At 41.0% G+C, this 16483-nt stretch overlaps 3 protein-coding genes across 3 annotated transcripts; all 3 read left to right on the top strand.

Moving 5' to 3' along the window:
* Positions 1–651: 651 nt before the first annotated feature.
* Positions 652–5892, top strand: LOC121529296 (protein phosphatase 1 regulatory subunit 27). Its single transcript, XM_041817100.1, has 3 exons — positions 652–1347; positions 1444–1594; positions 3896–5892. The coding sequence occupies exons 1-3, from the start codon at positions 915–917 to the stop codon at positions 4014–4016; spliced, it is 705 nt and encodes a 234-aa protein (XP_041673034.1). The 5' UTR covers positions 652–914; the 3' UTR covers positions 4017–5892.
* Positions 5893–6467: 575 nt separating this feature from the next.
* On the top strand, positions 6468–11755 carry mcrip1 (MAPK regulated corepressor interacting protein 1). Its single transcript, XM_041777674.1, has 5 exons — positions 6468–6558; positions 7984–8077; positions 8283–8401; positions 10841–10945; positions 11043–11755. Exons 2-5 carry the CDS (start codon positions 8070–8072, stop codon positions 11105–11107), a joined length of 297 nt encoding a protein of 98 aa, XP_041633608.1. The 5' UTR covers positions 6468–6558; positions 7984–8069; the 3' UTR covers positions 11108–11755.
* Positions 11756–12389: 634 nt separating this feature from the next.
* alyref (Aly/REF export factor) lies at positions 12390–15373 on the top strand. The gene is made up of 6 exons (XM_041777673.1): positions 12390–12760; positions 14149–14307; positions 14410–14557; positions 14663–14726; positions 14808–14994; positions 15078–15373. Exons 1-6 carry the CDS (start codon positions 12521–12523, stop codon positions 15090–15092), a joined length of 813 nt encoding a protein of 270 aa, XP_041633607.1. The 5' UTR covers positions 12390–12520; the 3' UTR covers positions 15093–15373.
* Positions 15374–16483: the final 1110 nt, after the last annotated feature.

The following is a 16483-nucleotide window of genomic DNA, read 5'->3' as shown; positions in this document are numbered from 1 at the left end:
AACTTTGTTGCCAATGTAGCTAAAATGAGCCTACATTTGTGTAAGACCTTTTAAAATTGGAAATATGTTGTACTGTAAATTACATCACTTCTGTCCTGACAGTGGTGGCGCTCTTCAGTTGTGGTCTGCAGGGGAGGGGGGGGGGGGGGGGTCATCCTCAACCTCACCGAGGCTTTGAATAATATTAGTTGCAACATCAGGGGTGACCCAAGAAAGCAAATCAATAGCACATGCTGAACTGAAATCAGATGTTCTTGTTGTTGCATCTTCCATAGCATCAAAATAACCTGATTCCAGGAAAACTGCCATGTAAAACTGCTTTTGACGTAGGAAAACAACTTCACTCTAAGCCCCTTTTGCATTTGCTCTCCTAACATTATCCATCTCTGATATCATTAATGGTTTTTAAAGTGTTTATTTAGGAGGATGTGTTCTCTCAGGCTGTACCCAGAGGGAACATTTAGGTTGTCAACATTTTTTATGATCTAGGGGAGGCTGCAGTGTCACCTAGCTTGTGACTCCACTGAGGGAGGAGCAGAGCAAGGGCCACTCATTTTGAAGCTGAAGTCACAGGATCCCAGGCCCCTAAAATAGCCCGACAGAGGGTATATAGGAGTCTTCTTCTGCTCCATCTGTCAGACATCAGTTCTGTGCAACAGCAAACACTGTGTGCAAAAAGATCACCTCAGATTCGGAGGAGCAGAGGAACATAAAAGCTAAAGGGAACAAGCTGGAGCACAGTGGAAGAAGGGGACACTTGTGGAGGACACTGAGAGGATAATAAGGAAGCAAGGGAAGGAAATAAAGGAGTAAGAGTGAAGGATATTGGTCTTTTGTTGGATTTGAGCGCACTCTTGGATTTTTCACGTTCCTCCTCCTGGGCTGACTGCAAAGGAGGAGGCAGAGCAGCAGGGATGAAGTACAACTACCATGTACCAGTGTCAACGTACACACGTAGCTCCCAGTACACATCAACATATCACACACCCTCCCTGTACACCCCTACACATTATACACCAACGCACTACACACCCTCATACTCCTCTGTGACAAAATACACCCCCACACAGTACAGCTCGACCCACTACACACCGTCTCTGTACACGTCCACTTACAAGCCTGCATCCACATACGTACCTTCATATAGCAAGGGATCACGGTACAGCTCAACTCGCACACAAGCACAGGAAAGACCTGCACCTGTGATACCTGTCGCACCTGCAAAGAGGACAGTGCATTTTCCAAATGACATCATCTTCCAGGATATCGTCAGACGAGGGGATATGGAGCAAATCGGCCGCTTCATGAGGGCGAGGAAGGTTCGTGTGGATACCATCTTCCATTCAGGTGAGCATATAACTAAAATTATACTGACCAAAAAGGGTCAAGGCTTCACAACTGAGTTGACTTTCCTGCAGAGGACTGATGTAGGCTTGTGTACAGGTATGGCAGCGGTGCATGAGGCCGTGCTGACAGGAAACCTGGAGGTGGTGAAGCTGCTGGTGAAGTACGGCGCAGATGTTCACCAGAGAGATGAAGACGGGTGGACGCCGCTTCACATGGCCTGCAGCGACGGCTACCCTGAAATTGCAAGGTAAAACATGACTTTTGACCTTTTGGTCTTGATGTTTGATTGTCTAAACCCTTGGATTTTAACCAGCTGCAAAACAAATTCTTTTGATGTAGAAGAAATCAGAATTGCAACTTTTTTCTGAAAGATAAATGTGAAAATCGCGCCACTGGGGGAGACGGTGTTGCCTAATGACTTCACTAAGGCAAAGTTCACACAATTATGTAGGACACAAGGGATTAGTAAGGCACAATAAACTGGTACATTTAAGCCAGTAAAGATATGCAAAGTATCCTGAATTAAGTTTTCTTGTTGTAGGATGAGAGAGAGAGATGAAAATGTCATGATATCAGAGCAGTGACAAAGAGGAATAAATACCACAGGCTGTGTTAAATATGGACGTAGACTCAGTGGCATCACCCACTTCCTGAAGCACAGTTTTGAAGCCCAGTGATGGGGGTAAAGGAAATTCTATCTTTTACCAACTTATCCAGCCTTTAGCATCATTACAAACAACACATCATCCTGGCAGTTAATATAGTAATACATCTAATGGTGCAGAGTGAAACCTAATCTCAGCCTAAAAATCATCCAAAAAGATATATTTTAAAAAAGAATCCCCACTCTTATAAAGTATCTCAATAAACAAATTAGCCATTTATACCAAATTTGTGTTTGAACCCGGCTGTAATAATGTTTAATTTAGCTGTAAAAACTTGCATTCTTATATGGGTGTTAATGGCACTGCCTGGGCTCTCAGAACCAACCTCTAGTGGACATTTGAGGAACTGCAGCCAACAGCATTGGCTTCGTTTTTTAATAATAAAAACATCTTTATTATCACAATTATGTTTCAATCTAAGGCTTTTTAAGTTGGACAGCAGAACAATAAAAATATCCCAATTACAAGAAAAGAACAAGTATTAATTAACAATGACTTGTTTTTTTTCTTTGTATGTTAAAGTGATAACGCTGTTTAACAAAGAAGTCATTTATATCAAATGTTTTCTTAGAACCAGGCTGTAATCATGTCTATTTCTGCTGTAAAAAGGTCACATTTTTATGGGTATCAAAGGCACTGCCTGGGCTTTCAAAGCCAACCTCTAGTGGACATTTGAGGAGCTGCAGCCAACAGCATTGGCTTCATAATTCAACATAGAAGGTGGCTGCTTAAAGGTCACTTATTTTACCCCTTCAAGACAAGTTTATATTGGTCTCACATGTCCCCAAAACATGTCTGTAAAGTTTGTTCCTGAAGAAACACTCCAGCATTGGATTTTTGAAAAATCCTCTGGTTCAACCCTGCTCAAAACGAACTGTTTCTATGTCTTTAAATGTTAATTAGCTGTCTGACTCCGCCCCTCTCAGAAAATGGATATGGCTTGATGGATGTGGCTCTCCTGATCTCCCTCTCAGCTGGGGGTCAGGAGAGGAAGGCAGAACTTTCTTTCAAGTGGGAAGGGTCAACAGACCCTGGGGGCGGGGCTAACTCCCCACATGACATCATGAGGGGAAAATCTGAGAATGGCTTGAGAAAGGCCAGGGGAACGTATTTTTGTCAGAAAAGCCTGAAAAAGGGTATTTTGCATAATATGTGACCTTTATCTTCACAGTCACTACTATGTTTCAAATTGGGGCCTGTTCAGGTTGGACAGTACATCATTTAAACACAATGACAGAAAAATTGGTTGACAATGTCTGTCTCACACCAGGCTGTAATGTTAATTTTTGCTCTAAAAAACTTGTATTTTAATATGGGTGCCAATGGTGCTGCCTGAGTTTTCAGAGTCAACCTCTAATGGACATTTGAGGAACTGCAGTCAACAGCATTGGCTTCATATTTCAACACAGAAGGTTGCTGCTCAATAAGAATAAATTAAGCTTCCCTATTATGTTTTTAAGGACATTTTGGGTGGGAAAGAACAATAAAGAAAAATCTTACTGAAAAAGCAAGTTTTGTTATACTTAATAATGGCAGGATTTTTCAATCTTAAAGAGATGATGTGAAACAAATTAGGCATTTATACCAAATTTGTGGTTTACACTGGGCTTTGATAATGCTTTTTGCTGCTGTAAAAAATGGCATTTTAATATTGGTGTCAATGGCACTGCCTGGGCTTTCAGAGCCAACCTCTAGTGGACATTTGAGGAACTGCAGCCAACAGCACTGAACGGTTGCAGTCACTACTGTTTTAATATAATGGCTTTTTATGGCAAAAAAAAAAAAAAAAAAGACAATATATGACAGGTATGAGCATCCCAGTAAGTACTGGGGACATTTTCAAGATCTGATCGTGATGATGATTTTTTTAATCAATCTTTTAGGTACCTGCTTAAGATGGGAGCCAGCACGGAGGCCGAGAATGAAAATGGAGAGAAGCCTGCGGACCTTATTGACCCGGACTGCACAGAGCTGCTCAAACTGTTTGAAACTGGCTGTGCATGATCGGGCACTAAACACAACAGCACCACTGAAGAGTGAAATATAAACAAACACTTGAAAATTAAGTCAAACCACATACTAAACAGTATAGGACACCAAAAGACTCTGCTGATGCCATAAAGCAAGACGGCAGGTCTTTGTGATCTTTCAGTGTCAAAAATGGAGCCCATATTGATATAAATATTTTGTATTAATAGACTTATAATATGTATATCTCCTCCTTATTTATTCAATTTTGTGCTCTTGAGTATTTGTTGTACTGCCAGTGCCTATGCTGCAAATGCATTTCTGTGAATTTCTCCCTGTTTTCACTCACAACTCATGTCCAACAATTCTGATTGATTTGAAACATCACAAGCGTCTCTGTGTTTGTGTTGCCGTCACTTTTTAAGTAATTGGTTGCACTTTACAGGCTGTATGTATGATACTTTTCCTTGGTTCTACAGAATTATAGCCGAGATGGTTGTGCCTTGTGGACTCTGTCATGTGTCCTCACTGCTGGGCAGAGAGAGGATCAGCCGTAAGTGATAATGATTAATCTTTCGTTGATGCTCAGAATTCATAAATTCCAAACTTTCAGCTGTGCAAGCACCTCTACTGTCGCTGTATTCTCTGTACTGTATTGCTGTTGTTTTCTTTAGTAGAATGTCAGCAATGAAAGTCTTATAATTTTTCTTCACTTATTATTTTTGTACATTTTCATAAATAAAGACATCTTTTATAGATATGACTGAGGCTATGCTGTGTTGTCTGTTTAAGATCAATTAGAACAAACAGATTTATCCACAACTAAAAATTTTTTAGATTTGTCCCATTCTTGTCTGATGTAGGCTTTTTGCTGCTCTACAGTCCTGGGTCTTCTTTGGCAGATTTTTTGTTTTATGATGCACCAAATGTTTTCTATTGGTGAAAGGTCTGGACTGCAGGCGGGCCAGTTCGGCACCTGGACCCTTTTACTGTGAAGCCATGCTGTTGTGATGGATAAAGTATGCGGTTTAGCATTGTCTTGCTGAAATATGCTGGGCCTTCCTTGAAAGGGATGTCTTGTTGGGAGCATGTGTCACTCTTAAATATTATAATATATAATTTAAAATGTATAATGATATGATATAATATAATATAAATGTTCAAGCATCGTGTGCGTAGTGCTTTTCAAGATAAGAAAGCTGTCAATGTCTCGGTTTCTTAAAAGAATGTCACATTTGAATTCATCTGGCCACAGAACAGTTTTTCATCTTGGCTCAGTCCACTTTAAATGAGCTTTGTCCACAAGAAGACAACTGCGCTTCCTGATCATGTTCAAATATTGCTTCATCTTTGCATGGCACAGCTTTAACTTTCTTTGAGGATGGCACAGTGAACCGTGTCAACAGACAGTAATTTCTGGAAGTGTTTCTGAGCCCATGCAGTGGTTTCCAGTACAGAATCATGGCTGTTTTCTTGATGCATTTCCACCAGAGATGATCCAAGCATCGGATATTGATCTTTAGCTTTGACCCTAGTGCACAGAGAATTCTTCTGATTCCCTGATGGTGGGTTACAAGTCTTTGCAATTTTACATTGAGGGAAATTTTTCTGAAATTCTTCCACAATATTTAGATGCAGTTTGATGCAGATTAAGTAACCTCTGCCCATCTTTACTTGTAAAATACCCAGTCATGCTACTGACCTGTTGCCAATTATTTGATAAGTTGCATAATGGTCAGCTGTTTTTCACTAATAATACTTTATTTTCTTGTCTTTGTTGCCATGTTTCTACTTTTTGGAGAGTGTTGCTGCAATCAAAAATTAAAATCAAAATCAGCCCAACAGGACCTTGCTGCAGACAAGATGGCTGACATACATCCAATCCATATCAGAAGTCTCAACTGGAAGTCCGTACGTCTAAGGTTAGGCTTAGGCATTAAAACCCGAGTGGTTAGGTTCAGGGTAAGGCAGTGGGGAAGGTGATATGTTTGAGATCCAGCACCAAGGGTTAGGTGAAAAAGACTGACAAACACCAGCAGCTGAGTCCAACATGAAGAAGAAACTTCCGCTTGGGACTTCCGGCATGGATTAGATGTATAGCGACGCCCATGTCAGCCATCTTGACTGCAGTTGGGTCCCTCTCAAATTAGCCATTTCAATGAAATGGTAACATGTCTCAACTCCAACAAGTGATATGTTGTTTATGTTCTTTTGTGAATAAAATATGGGTTTATGGTATTTGCAAATTATTGCATTCTGTTTTTATTCACATTTAGCACAGCGCCCCAGCCTTTTTGGAATTGGGGATGCAAATGTATTTATGAGAGGATTATGGCTCTGATTAAGCAAACTGAAATATATATCTGTGATATTTTTATGGTGATAATTGTGTGTTTTAACCTTATAAATGACTCCGAACTGGATCGTTTATTACTCAGTTCATGCATTTATCAAGTGTGGGAGCTCTTTCACTTCCGTGTCTTCCCGGAAATGTTTGTTGGCATTGGCAACGTTTTAGCCAGTTCTGACGGCGTACAGTCGGAATAAAGAAATCGAAAGGAAGGGCAATAAAAAAAAGGTTGGTTGACTGCCTACTCAGCATTTTCTTAGCCGAACATCCTAACTTTTTTGTTAATGCACCACTTTGTCTTTCTAATTGATGTCTGAAACCAGAAACGCACGCATTATATTAGCTAATTGGAGCTAACGGTACTGACAATAGCTAGCTAGCAGGCTAAAGTAAGCTAAGAAAAATATTATGTCAGCAAGCCTGTAGTTTGCTGTCCACTGCCTATAGCTACAGAGGGACATTCGTCATAACAATAGAAGCGGTTTTACAAATGCTTCACAGTACTGTACAGAATGATAAACGAAAGTTAACGTAGTGGTTTTAGCATGTAGCATGCTGCTATCACTATGTGAAGCCACTGATGTACAAACGTAAACAAAGCCCTTTAGCTAGCTAGCGTCAACATTGTACTTGTTTGGTTCATAGGAGCTTTACTTCATACTCATGGAAACTGGTTATCACTATCAACCATGTGTTACAACACATTATCAGCGCTATTGCTGTTAGCTGACTTAACTTTATTTTACTTCATTATTCAACTTATTGTTATTTGTCTGTAACTACCTTCCCTCTTGAATAGCTTTACGTGTTAATACTGGGCTTTACTGTTAGGTGGTTTTGATGTAAGGTTATCATATTACAAGAAATTTAAATTAAGATATGATATTAGTTAAAATCTACTATACTGATCCCCCTTTTCACTACATTGGCAGCAGAAAATAGTGCTCCCAGATATCCAGTATTGGGTACTTTGTTGGATTTAATGACCAAAAAATGCAGGCAAACACACCTGCACACTGTCTAAATAACAAAAGCACTGGCGGTGTTATCCTACAGACAGTTTGCATGGTATTTTTGATGGATGCATTTCTCTTAAACACACCTGGCTTATGAAATAGATGAAGGGGTGCACAAAATAATCAGCATGATATTAGTTTATTAGCTGAAAAAGTGGATCATCAGTATAGAGATTTCTGCTGATATGTACAACTGATATTAGGCTATAAAATCTGCCTATATCAGCCATAAATGTTGGCCTATCGAGAAATAATTTCGTGGAGTTTTAGGCTTGACTAGTAGACCTATGTCAGCTGAAGTCCTTTTCTTTATTCATCATCATCATTTCTTCCACTTTTAAGCAGAGTTTTAAGGTCTGAAATTATTTTCTTTGTTCATCTTTAAACTATAAATTGTGTTTTTTGAGGACATAAGTTTTAGGTTTGGTCTACATTTAAATATTATTTGTGTTAGCTAAAATGAATTTATTGGATAACTGCAAAAATCCAGTATCATGCATCCCTGTATAGATATCATTCTAAGCCTTAGTTGGTGTCAGTATTACTGTTTATAAGCCATGCTGTCAACCTTATTTTGATGTGAATGTTTTCTTGTGGAGATGCTGTAATTAACACATTTTTAAACATGTATTATTAGAATTCAGCTGAGGACCTCTGAACCCTTGTTATCGTCCATTCCACTCACCATAGAGGAGCGAGGAGCGAGTACAGACTGCTAACAGAATGACCAGGTCAGTAAAAAGTTGCCTTGCTCACAGGCGAAAAGGTATAATGATGTTTTTTTTTAAGTGTAATCAAATGTATTGTTTTTAAATATGAAGGGTCTCTAGCCTCAGAAGCAGGAGTGTTTAATTTATACGTTTGACTAGACTGTGAAGAGTTAAAAGTGATGGATGTGCATAAGTGATGCCATTTGTCTGTTTTGTGTTTTTGAAGCTCATCTGCTCCAAGAATGGTGAACAGTTACAAGCGGACTTCAAGCCCTCGATCCCCTACTAACAGTGGGGAGCTTTTTACCCCAGCACATGAGGAAAATGTGCGTTTTATACATGACAGTAAGTGCACCCTGTAACATTTTCCAGTGTTTTCTCTGACCAGAATGATGTTAATAACTCCAGTCTAGATACCAATTCAAAGAAACTTTGTGCAAGCTTTTTTGCTGTTCACAAAGCTGAAGAACCACACCTTGTTCAGTGTGTTGATTTTAAATGTGTGGAAGGTTGTACACAAACAAAATCAATGTTTACACTTAGTATTACTCTCCAAAACTCACTTCTGTTATTTATTTTGGTTGAATAATTTTTTTAACTTAAGTTCCCCTTTTCTTTTCTTATTAATCTCCATATAATATCATAGATACACCTTTTTAAATCAGGGGTTAGCATGATGTCAGCTGGAGTATGTTTCTCATTTGAAATAAAGATTTTTGTGCCCTGATGAAAAGACAAGTGTCCAGTTAGGTGAGCTCTAATCTCAGTTTTTCCCTAATGCACCACTGATAAGTTACATAATCTAACTGCTGGCACTTTGTTGACACAGCAGCACCACCTTCAACAAACCCAGGCTCCATACATACATGCAAGCAAGGTAGAGATAACACTGATGCTATCAACCATACAGCCAACCATACTTTTTTGACTAATGGGCAGCAAAAGCCTGTATTTCACACAGATTTTCAAGTGGAAACCTCTTTTTGCAGGTGTTTCCACCAATTAGTCGACTGTTACCTTCAGGCAGTCATATTCATCAGTAGTTAGACAGTGAACTCTGCCTCAACATGGATGTAAAAAAAATATTACAATAAATCCGGAACAGACAATCTATCAGTTGTGCAGCAAGATGGCAAAAAAACCCTTCCTTATCTACCTTTATGCAACAAGAACAGTTTTGCCATGAGGCACTTGGTCAGTGACTGAAAGTGTTGTGCTGACAACACTTCTGATTGCTTCTGTGATCTTTAGATGTGTAAGTAATGCTTAAATGCATGACTTATATTAACATTTCCCCCAATCAAAGCATGTGCTTTAAGGCACGTAATTGAAAAGGTCTCTTGTTTAATTAGAAAGTAGAATTTGAAGAAAAAACTACAGTGCACTCACACCAGTTGCCGTGAACCATGCTGAAACATAATTGTCCCCTGTCCCCAGTCCCTTCTGGCCTGGACTCAGAATGCTTCAAGCTAAATAGGGGCCTGAGCATGATGCATCATCAAATCATAATAAGACAAATTTCAGAGCAGTGGGTCTCAAACTGGGGTCCAGGGACACCTGAGGGTCCACGAGCCAAAACTTGGGGGTCTGCGAAATAATTTGAAATAAATTATATCTAATGAAACAAATTATTAAAGTAATGCCATGTCATTAAAAAGCAATTAAATACATATAGGGACCACAGCACCAGAAAACAGTCATACCAAACCAATGACTCACACATAAGTCAGCTTTGGGCCAATAAAAACTCAGATAGGATCGGGGGATATCACACGAATCTACCACTCCTCACGCATTACTCACTTGGCTCAGGACGCATTTGGTGTGCAGTTCCAGCTAGCAACAGTGGATAAATATTTAAGGGCGTCCACTTCATCAAGTGATGCTAGGCCCAAACCAGCTAAACTGGTTTTATGGAGAAAAGCAATGGAAGACCAAAATGTGTAGTGTGTCTTCCTTTGAAGCTGTGAAGCCCCCAAGCTAAAGCATCCTCTGATAACAAAGCATACAAAGTTAAAGGACAAAACCAAAGATTTTTTCTGACAAAAGGGTGAGGAATACATCCACCAGAAAACACGAATGATGAACCTGACCACGACCTTAGAGAAAGCACAGGGGACCTCTTATTTGGCTGCTCAAAGGATTGCAAAAAGTAAGAAGCCACACTCAAATGAACAAGAGCTTGTGGGTAGAGGAGTTTAAAATACAGCATCTAAGAGTACAAATAGCAGTTAACATATGTTTAATCAGCGTGAAGGTTATGTGGGGGCCCTTGGAAAATTTTCTGCCCTGTAAGGGGTCCCCTGCCCCGAAAAGTTTGAGAACCTCTGGTGAGTAAGATGCACAGTCTCAGGGTCTGCATAATAGAGAAATACACAGACAACATGACAGCAACTTTACTCACTTTGTGGCTTATTTTGGGTTGTTTTGGTCAGGTACAGCCCTGTTAACACTATGCCATTGTTTAAGAGGACTGATCCATCCATGCCAGGGCCAAGGACGAGCACCATGGCTCAGTGCATTACAGAGCACGCACACTGGTTAAACAAACTGGACTTTGGGGCTCAAAGTGTGCCCTAAGTTTGTAAGTTATGAAACACTTTTCAGGTGTGGTGACCAAAAAAACATTTAGTTTAAATTAAAAGACAATCTTGCTTTATATGATGAACTTCTTCTCAAACTTTGACCTTTGCCTCACTCTGTCCTCATGTCTTTGCCTTTATTTTCACATATTAAGATTGCATTACATTAATGTAACAAACATTTCTGTCTTGTCTTTCACAGCCTGGCAGTGTGTTTTAAGAGACATCAGATCAACGCAAAATATTGAACGCAACGACCGTGGACCACAGGAGTATGTGGAGAAAAACCCAAATCCAAACCTACTTTGTAAGTCTCAGTTGAGTTTAGTTTTTATATCAAACTAGAGGATAAAATTGATCAAGTACAGGCTACTTAATGACTTGTTCCTGTTTTCCCCCCGCAGCTTTTACACCAGTGGACCTGAGTGACCTCAAGAAACGTAACACACAAGATTCCAAGAAGTCCTAGTCTTTTCATTACTGTCTGTTCAATTTTTTTTCCACCCATTATCCTCGAGAACTTTTCCTCCATCAGTCAGAAAGTCAGCCCTGTTGGCCAGTCAAGCACAGAATGCCAATTTTGTTTCTTAACTCTGGACCATTGCAACCCCCTCCTCTTCTTTACCCTCTCAGCTGACCTAGAAGAAAAGAAGTGGAATTCCAAGGAGTAAAACTTCCCATCTTCCTGGTTCATGTTTTTCAAGTCACAAAATTGTCATATTGTTTATGTGGACGGGACTGATGCAAACTCATCAAATTTGCCTGTTGCTGGGGTTCAACGTGACGACACTTTCCACAGGACACAGAAGACTGCAGTCTTAAATACAAACCTTGTTTTCTTTGCTACTTATATGACTCTGGAGGAAAATGCGAAAGGGCTGACTTTTTTTTTTAAAGATAGTTCGACCAGTAAATTGTAGAAGTAACGGGATGGTCACATTGGACACACACAAGTTTCGGCAGCCAAAGGCAATGTAGAAGGCCAACCTTTTTATTATAAATTTTCTTCCCCTAAAATGGACTTTACTTAGTAGAGACCTCCCCGAGTATGCTGCCCTTGGTTAACCCCCTTCCTTAAGCCTTGAAACAAAATGTTGAATAAAAGACTTTTACAGAACCCCTGCTTGTCTTGATCCTGCATAAATGAGGAAAGTCAGAAAAGAAAAAATATCTTAAATTCCAGGGAAAACGAGAAAGCCAAACTCCTCTTTGATGTTCAGGAGATTTAAGCAGAAAATTGGAATTTATTATTCTAGTTCCTGTTTATTGACATAAGAGCCTAAGCCAAGATTGGAATTTATGAATCCAGAAAAAAATTGTTGTGCCAGGTTGATCAAAAATTGCAGTACAAATAGAATGGCACAAAATAACATCAACCCCAAAACATAAAAATGAAGTTTGTAGTAAAGTAATAAAAACTGGGAGTACGATTAAAGAAGTATCAGTTAATTTCCACCTTAAAGAAGTCATGTTTTTCACAACTATTCAGTTAAATGGCATGTACATGGATGCTGGAACAGTTCAATCAGCTGTTAAATTAATATGGTTATCAAATTGTTTAAATCTATAAAGTGAAACTGAATATTTTAAATGGTAAAATCATGTCCTTATACAATCGGGGAGCTGGCTATGTAGTACATTTTGTTCATTGCAGAATAGCGTTGTCCTCACACGTTCCACAGTCCTCGATCACGTGTGTTACGTGATGACGTAGCATTACGTACTAACCCAGTTAGGCTATATTCATCGGACGGGGACTTATTGTGTTTTCTCGTTGGAGCCGAGACCGTCGAGCTGTGAAAGGGCAAGGAGAGGGACCAATCCAGGCTAGGGCGTAATTTTTATATTTTTCTTGAAAGTTTAGCATTACTAAGCCAACACAATGGCCGATAAAATGGATATGTCTTTAGACGACATTATCAAGCAGAACAGGCAGCAGAAAGGTGGAGGCCGCGGTGGAAGAGGCCGAGGCCGCGGAGGTGCAGGCGGCCGAGGTGGAGGTCCTGGGCGCCTTGGAGGAGGAGGCGGCGGCGGATTCGGAGGCCGAGGTGGTGGATCCGGCCCCATGAGGAACCGACAGAACCTGAGCCGCGCCAGAGGCAGACCAACGCCGTACAGCAGGGTATGAGAAAATTAAGAGGAGTGGGCTGAAAAAGGAAAACCTTCGGCAAACCTGAAAATGCCTGGGTAACATCCTTCTATTCTCCACTAGGCTTGCTAGCTAACCTACTAGCCAGTTTGCTAGTCAAGCGAGTGAAATGATTGCCTTAACCGCTGAGTTCCCCCACGTAGGAGAGCTCTGTAGTTCGCGGTTAAAGCATCAGTGGAAGTTGTATGCATAGCGTGTCCCTTCTCCCACAAGTCTTAAGTGTTTCACCATTTTTCAAGAAGAGGCCTCTTGGAGAGAGCGAATATGTTAGCCGTCGGCTAGCCAGGCCCTGGCGGCGCCATTTTGAATCCAGCAACTTATATTAGAGCTAGTCGTCGACGATCAATAACGCTGTTTCAGCCCACGCATCTCAGTGTTGGTGAGAGGAGAGCACTTCTTGTGAATGTACACCCACAAATGATCTTCCCACCACTTTCTGGAGCTTAGTTTTTTTCACCCGGGCCCCTTTGCTTCGACCAGGCGGCCTTTTGTTCGGGAGTGGCTGGCGGGTTTCACAACAAGGCCTATTTGGTGGCCTTTTCATCCAGCGTCGCTGTTACTTACGGATGGATTAGTGGACTTCAACCCCCCGGTAGTGTTCATATAAGGCACATGGCCATTCATTACAAGAGAATATATATTTAGAAAAACCCAACAAAGCCCAGATCAAAATGGCGTGGTCTCAAAATGGACGCTGATATAACCCACGCTCACTCAGAGGTGCAACTGGCCATGTTGTAGTTGTTTTTCCACCCCATCCCCCTCATCTTATGGACACTGTCCCCTTCCCAAGAGCCTCTTTGGCTGTGTAAAGAACTTTTGGTCGGGCCAGGAAACTTGGTGCAACGCTGGAGGCAACGCTGCTTCAGATGGGGACCTCCTGTGTACCAGAGGATCAGATCTGGAGGGTCTTCTTTGGTGGAGGCGCAGATGGCAAGAACAGTGGGCTATATGGTATACAGCCAGAGTGGGCTAGCTGTTAAAGGTTCAGTATAAGCATTGTGGGTGGTTTGGGGTTGCTAATTTTAAATAATTGAGTAAACAGTCAAATTAAATCCAGCTAAATCTCATTTTTTGATTTTGTAAACATTGTTTGCATTCAGAAGTGTTACACATCACATCCCTTTCCTGTTGCAGTTCATTTGTTTGTCCTGTGTATGTCCTCTGTCTGAAGTGATTCACTTGCTTGTAGTGATGGGGTGGGCAGGGAACATTGGGGGAGCCTCTTGGGGGAGTTGAGCACCCTGGCCCTGTTGGAAGTGGAGCCCCTGCTTGCCCCAACACCCAGCCGTGTGGACTCTGATTATCAGAGGCAAGGGGATCCTGAAGTCAGCAGGTGCGTTCTCTTTCGTCTGTTGCAGCCTAAACAGCTTCCAGATAAGTGGCAGCACGACATGTTTGACAATGGCTTCAGCGGCTTCAATGGTGCTGCTGGGGGCGGCGGAGGAGCCGGCATGGAAACTGGAGGGAAGCTCCTCGTCTCCAATCTCGACTTTGGGGTCTCAGACGCAGATATTCAGGTACTTAGTTTTCCTCTGTGTTTGTAATGTTTTACTGAGGCACATTTCTCTTGAGATGAAGTGGTGAAGGGATGGTTATTTACGAATTTACTCCTTGTTCAGGAATTGTTTGCCGAATTTGGGACCCTGAAAAAGGCTGCAGTTCACTATGACAGATCAGGAAGGAGCCTAGGAACGGCAGATGTCCACTTTGAAAGAAGGGCGGACGCACTCAAGGCCATGAAACAGTACAACGGCATCCCTCTTGATGGTATGCTCAAATCTTAAATCATTAATCTCTCCAATGACTCATAGTCAGTCAAGTAAGGCTGTCCAAACCTGAACAACAAGTTTAATCATGTCTTTGTCTCTCTAGGGCGGCCAATGAACATCCAGCTCGTCACATCACAGATCGACACACAGAGGCGACCTATGCAGGGGTACGTTCAGTCCTGTGCTGCTGGGGAAACCTTAACACCCATGTGAAGCAGTGTTCTAAAAGTGTGTTTTCTTTCTCAAAGCCTGAGCAGAGGAGGCGGAGGCATGAACAGAAATCGCGGGGGCAGCTTCGGAGGCATGCCGAGAGGCCGTGGAGGACGCGGCGCAGGTGGCCCTAGAGGACGGGGTCGAGGCGGCAGAGGCGGTAGCAGTAAGCAACAGTTGTCAGCAGAAGAACTCGACGCTCAGTTAGACGCCTACAATGCAAGAGTAAGTCAGCCTACAGGAACGTGTCTTAAACGCTTAGTGGTGTTTTGGCAGCTGCCTAATTTGGCTCTTTTTTGTTTTCTCAGATGGACACCAGCTAAGAAATGACGCTTCTCTGGATTCTTGTCCCTTTCCTATCTGCACAGAAGGGCAGTTGTTACAGATGTGCAGAATATTTTACACTTGGTTGTCTTCTGATGTGATTGAATTTATTGTTCCAACCTCTTCTTTTAAATGCTCCGAAGTGTTTTTTACCAGATTTTTTTTTTCTCATGAAAAAGGTTTTGGCTGTAGGTTATTGTAAACTGGGGTTACCCAGTTTTTTCCTCTACCCTGTAGTAAATGGAACTTGTAATAAAACCTGCAGTGCATATTAACCAAATCATCCGTCTCTGTGATTGTTTTGCATCAGCTCTGAAATGTTATTTCCATTCAGTTAATCAGTATTAAGAGAATGAAGATTGATCATATGTGGGAGATAAAGGGCACTGTTTTTAGGGGTTAAATCTTCTCGGAATCAACTTTAGGTTGTATGAATTGCACAAATACTTGTGAGGTTTCTGAGATAATTCAAGCATGTTTTTAATCTTTAACCACAGAATTATCCAGAGATGACAGTTATATTACTGTAAACTGTTTTTGATTGAGGAACAGATGATACAGTCAAGATGGATCAATGATAACTGTGATGTGCAACTGCATTAAACTAAATTAAGTTTGAAATAGACTGGCTTGACTGTTTAAAGGTTGGGTGTGAGGTATTTCTACATTGTAATACTAGAAATGATTTCCTTCTCAGCAGAGCAGCACTAGTCTCAGTCTACCCCCTCTGTAGCCACTAGATGTCGCCCTACGCCCTGTCTAAATGACTGAAGCCCAGTCATGTAAATTTAAGTTTGACAGCTTTCCGTTTTTGGACATGTATTTCTCACTACCTGCTTGCCACGCCTATAAATCAAGTGGAGATTTCCTCACCCTACATTCTGTACCGTCGCAGTAGATTTAGAGCGCGTGCGGCTGCCTAAAGACCGGGATCAAACTCTAAAAGTTGGAGCTCAAGCAGATTTGACCGGGTGAATAAAATGTAAAGAATGGTACTGCAGAATGTGTGGTGTGCAAGTCCCCGCGTGTCGCAAGCCCAAATTTCCCGGAAGCGAGCCAGCAGCCAAAGTCCAACTTATTTGATAAGACTGTTTCCGGTAAGATTTTCAAAATAAAAAAACACTGTTGTTGATGCTGGAATGACCGTTAGTTTTGGTCTGCTCCAGTGATGACAAACCTTTTTGTCCTTGAAGCCCCAACCTAAAAAGACCTGCATAAAAATTCAGCTTCGATTTTAATTGTTTCATTAAAAAAAAAAAAAGGAAAATACATCTGCACATGGTTTCCCAATGTGACAACTATATTTAATTTTTATAAGAACATATGTTTTATTAATTTTTCCCATGTATTTATTTATTACATTTTTAGTATGAACAAGTAAGTAAAAAAG

This window comes from Cheilinus undulatus, linkage group 21, assembly GCF_018320785.1.
Source record: "Cheilinus undulatus linkage group 21, ASM1832078v1, whole genome shotgun sequence".
NCBI classification, from domain to species: domain Eukaryota; kingdom Metazoa; phylum Chordata; class Actinopteri; order Labriformes; family Labridae; genus Cheilinus; species Cheilinus undulatus.
This window is presented reverse-complemented; position numbering and strand designations above follow the sequence as displayed.

Coding starts and splice junctions, on each gene's coding strand:
- mcrip1 (XM_041777674.1), top strand. Junction 8,402..10,840: donor TGTGCGTTTTATACATGACA/GTAAGTGCACCC, acceptor TGTCTTTCACAG/CCTGGCAGTGTGTTTTAAGA. Junction 10,946..11,042: donor CCCAAATCCAAACCTACTTT/GTAAGTCTCAGT, acceptor TTCCCCCCGCAG/CTTTTACACCAGTGGACCTG.
- alyref (XM_041777673.1), top strand. CDS start 12,521: ATGGCCGATAAAATGGATATGTCTTTAGACGACATTATCAAGCAGAAC. Junction 14,308..14,409: donor TCTCAGACGCAGATATTCAG/GTACTTAGTTTT, acceptor CTCCTTGTTCAG/GAATTGTTTGCCGAATTTGG. Junction 14,727..14,807: donor CAGAGGCGACCTATGCAGGG/GTACGTTCAGTC, acceptor TCTTTCTCAAAG/CCTGAGCAGAGGAGGCGGAG.
- LOC121529296 (XM_041817100.1), top strand. CDS start 915: ATGAAGTACAACTACCATGTACCAGTGTCAACGTACACACGTAGCTCC. Junction 1,348..1,443: donor GGATACCATCTTCCATTCAG/GTGAGCATATAA, acceptor GCTTGTGTACAG/GTATGGCAGCGGTGCATGAG. Junction 1,595..3,895: donor GGCTACCCTGAAATTGCAAG/GTAAAACATGAC, acceptor TCAATCTTTTAG/GTACCTGCTTAAGATGGGAG.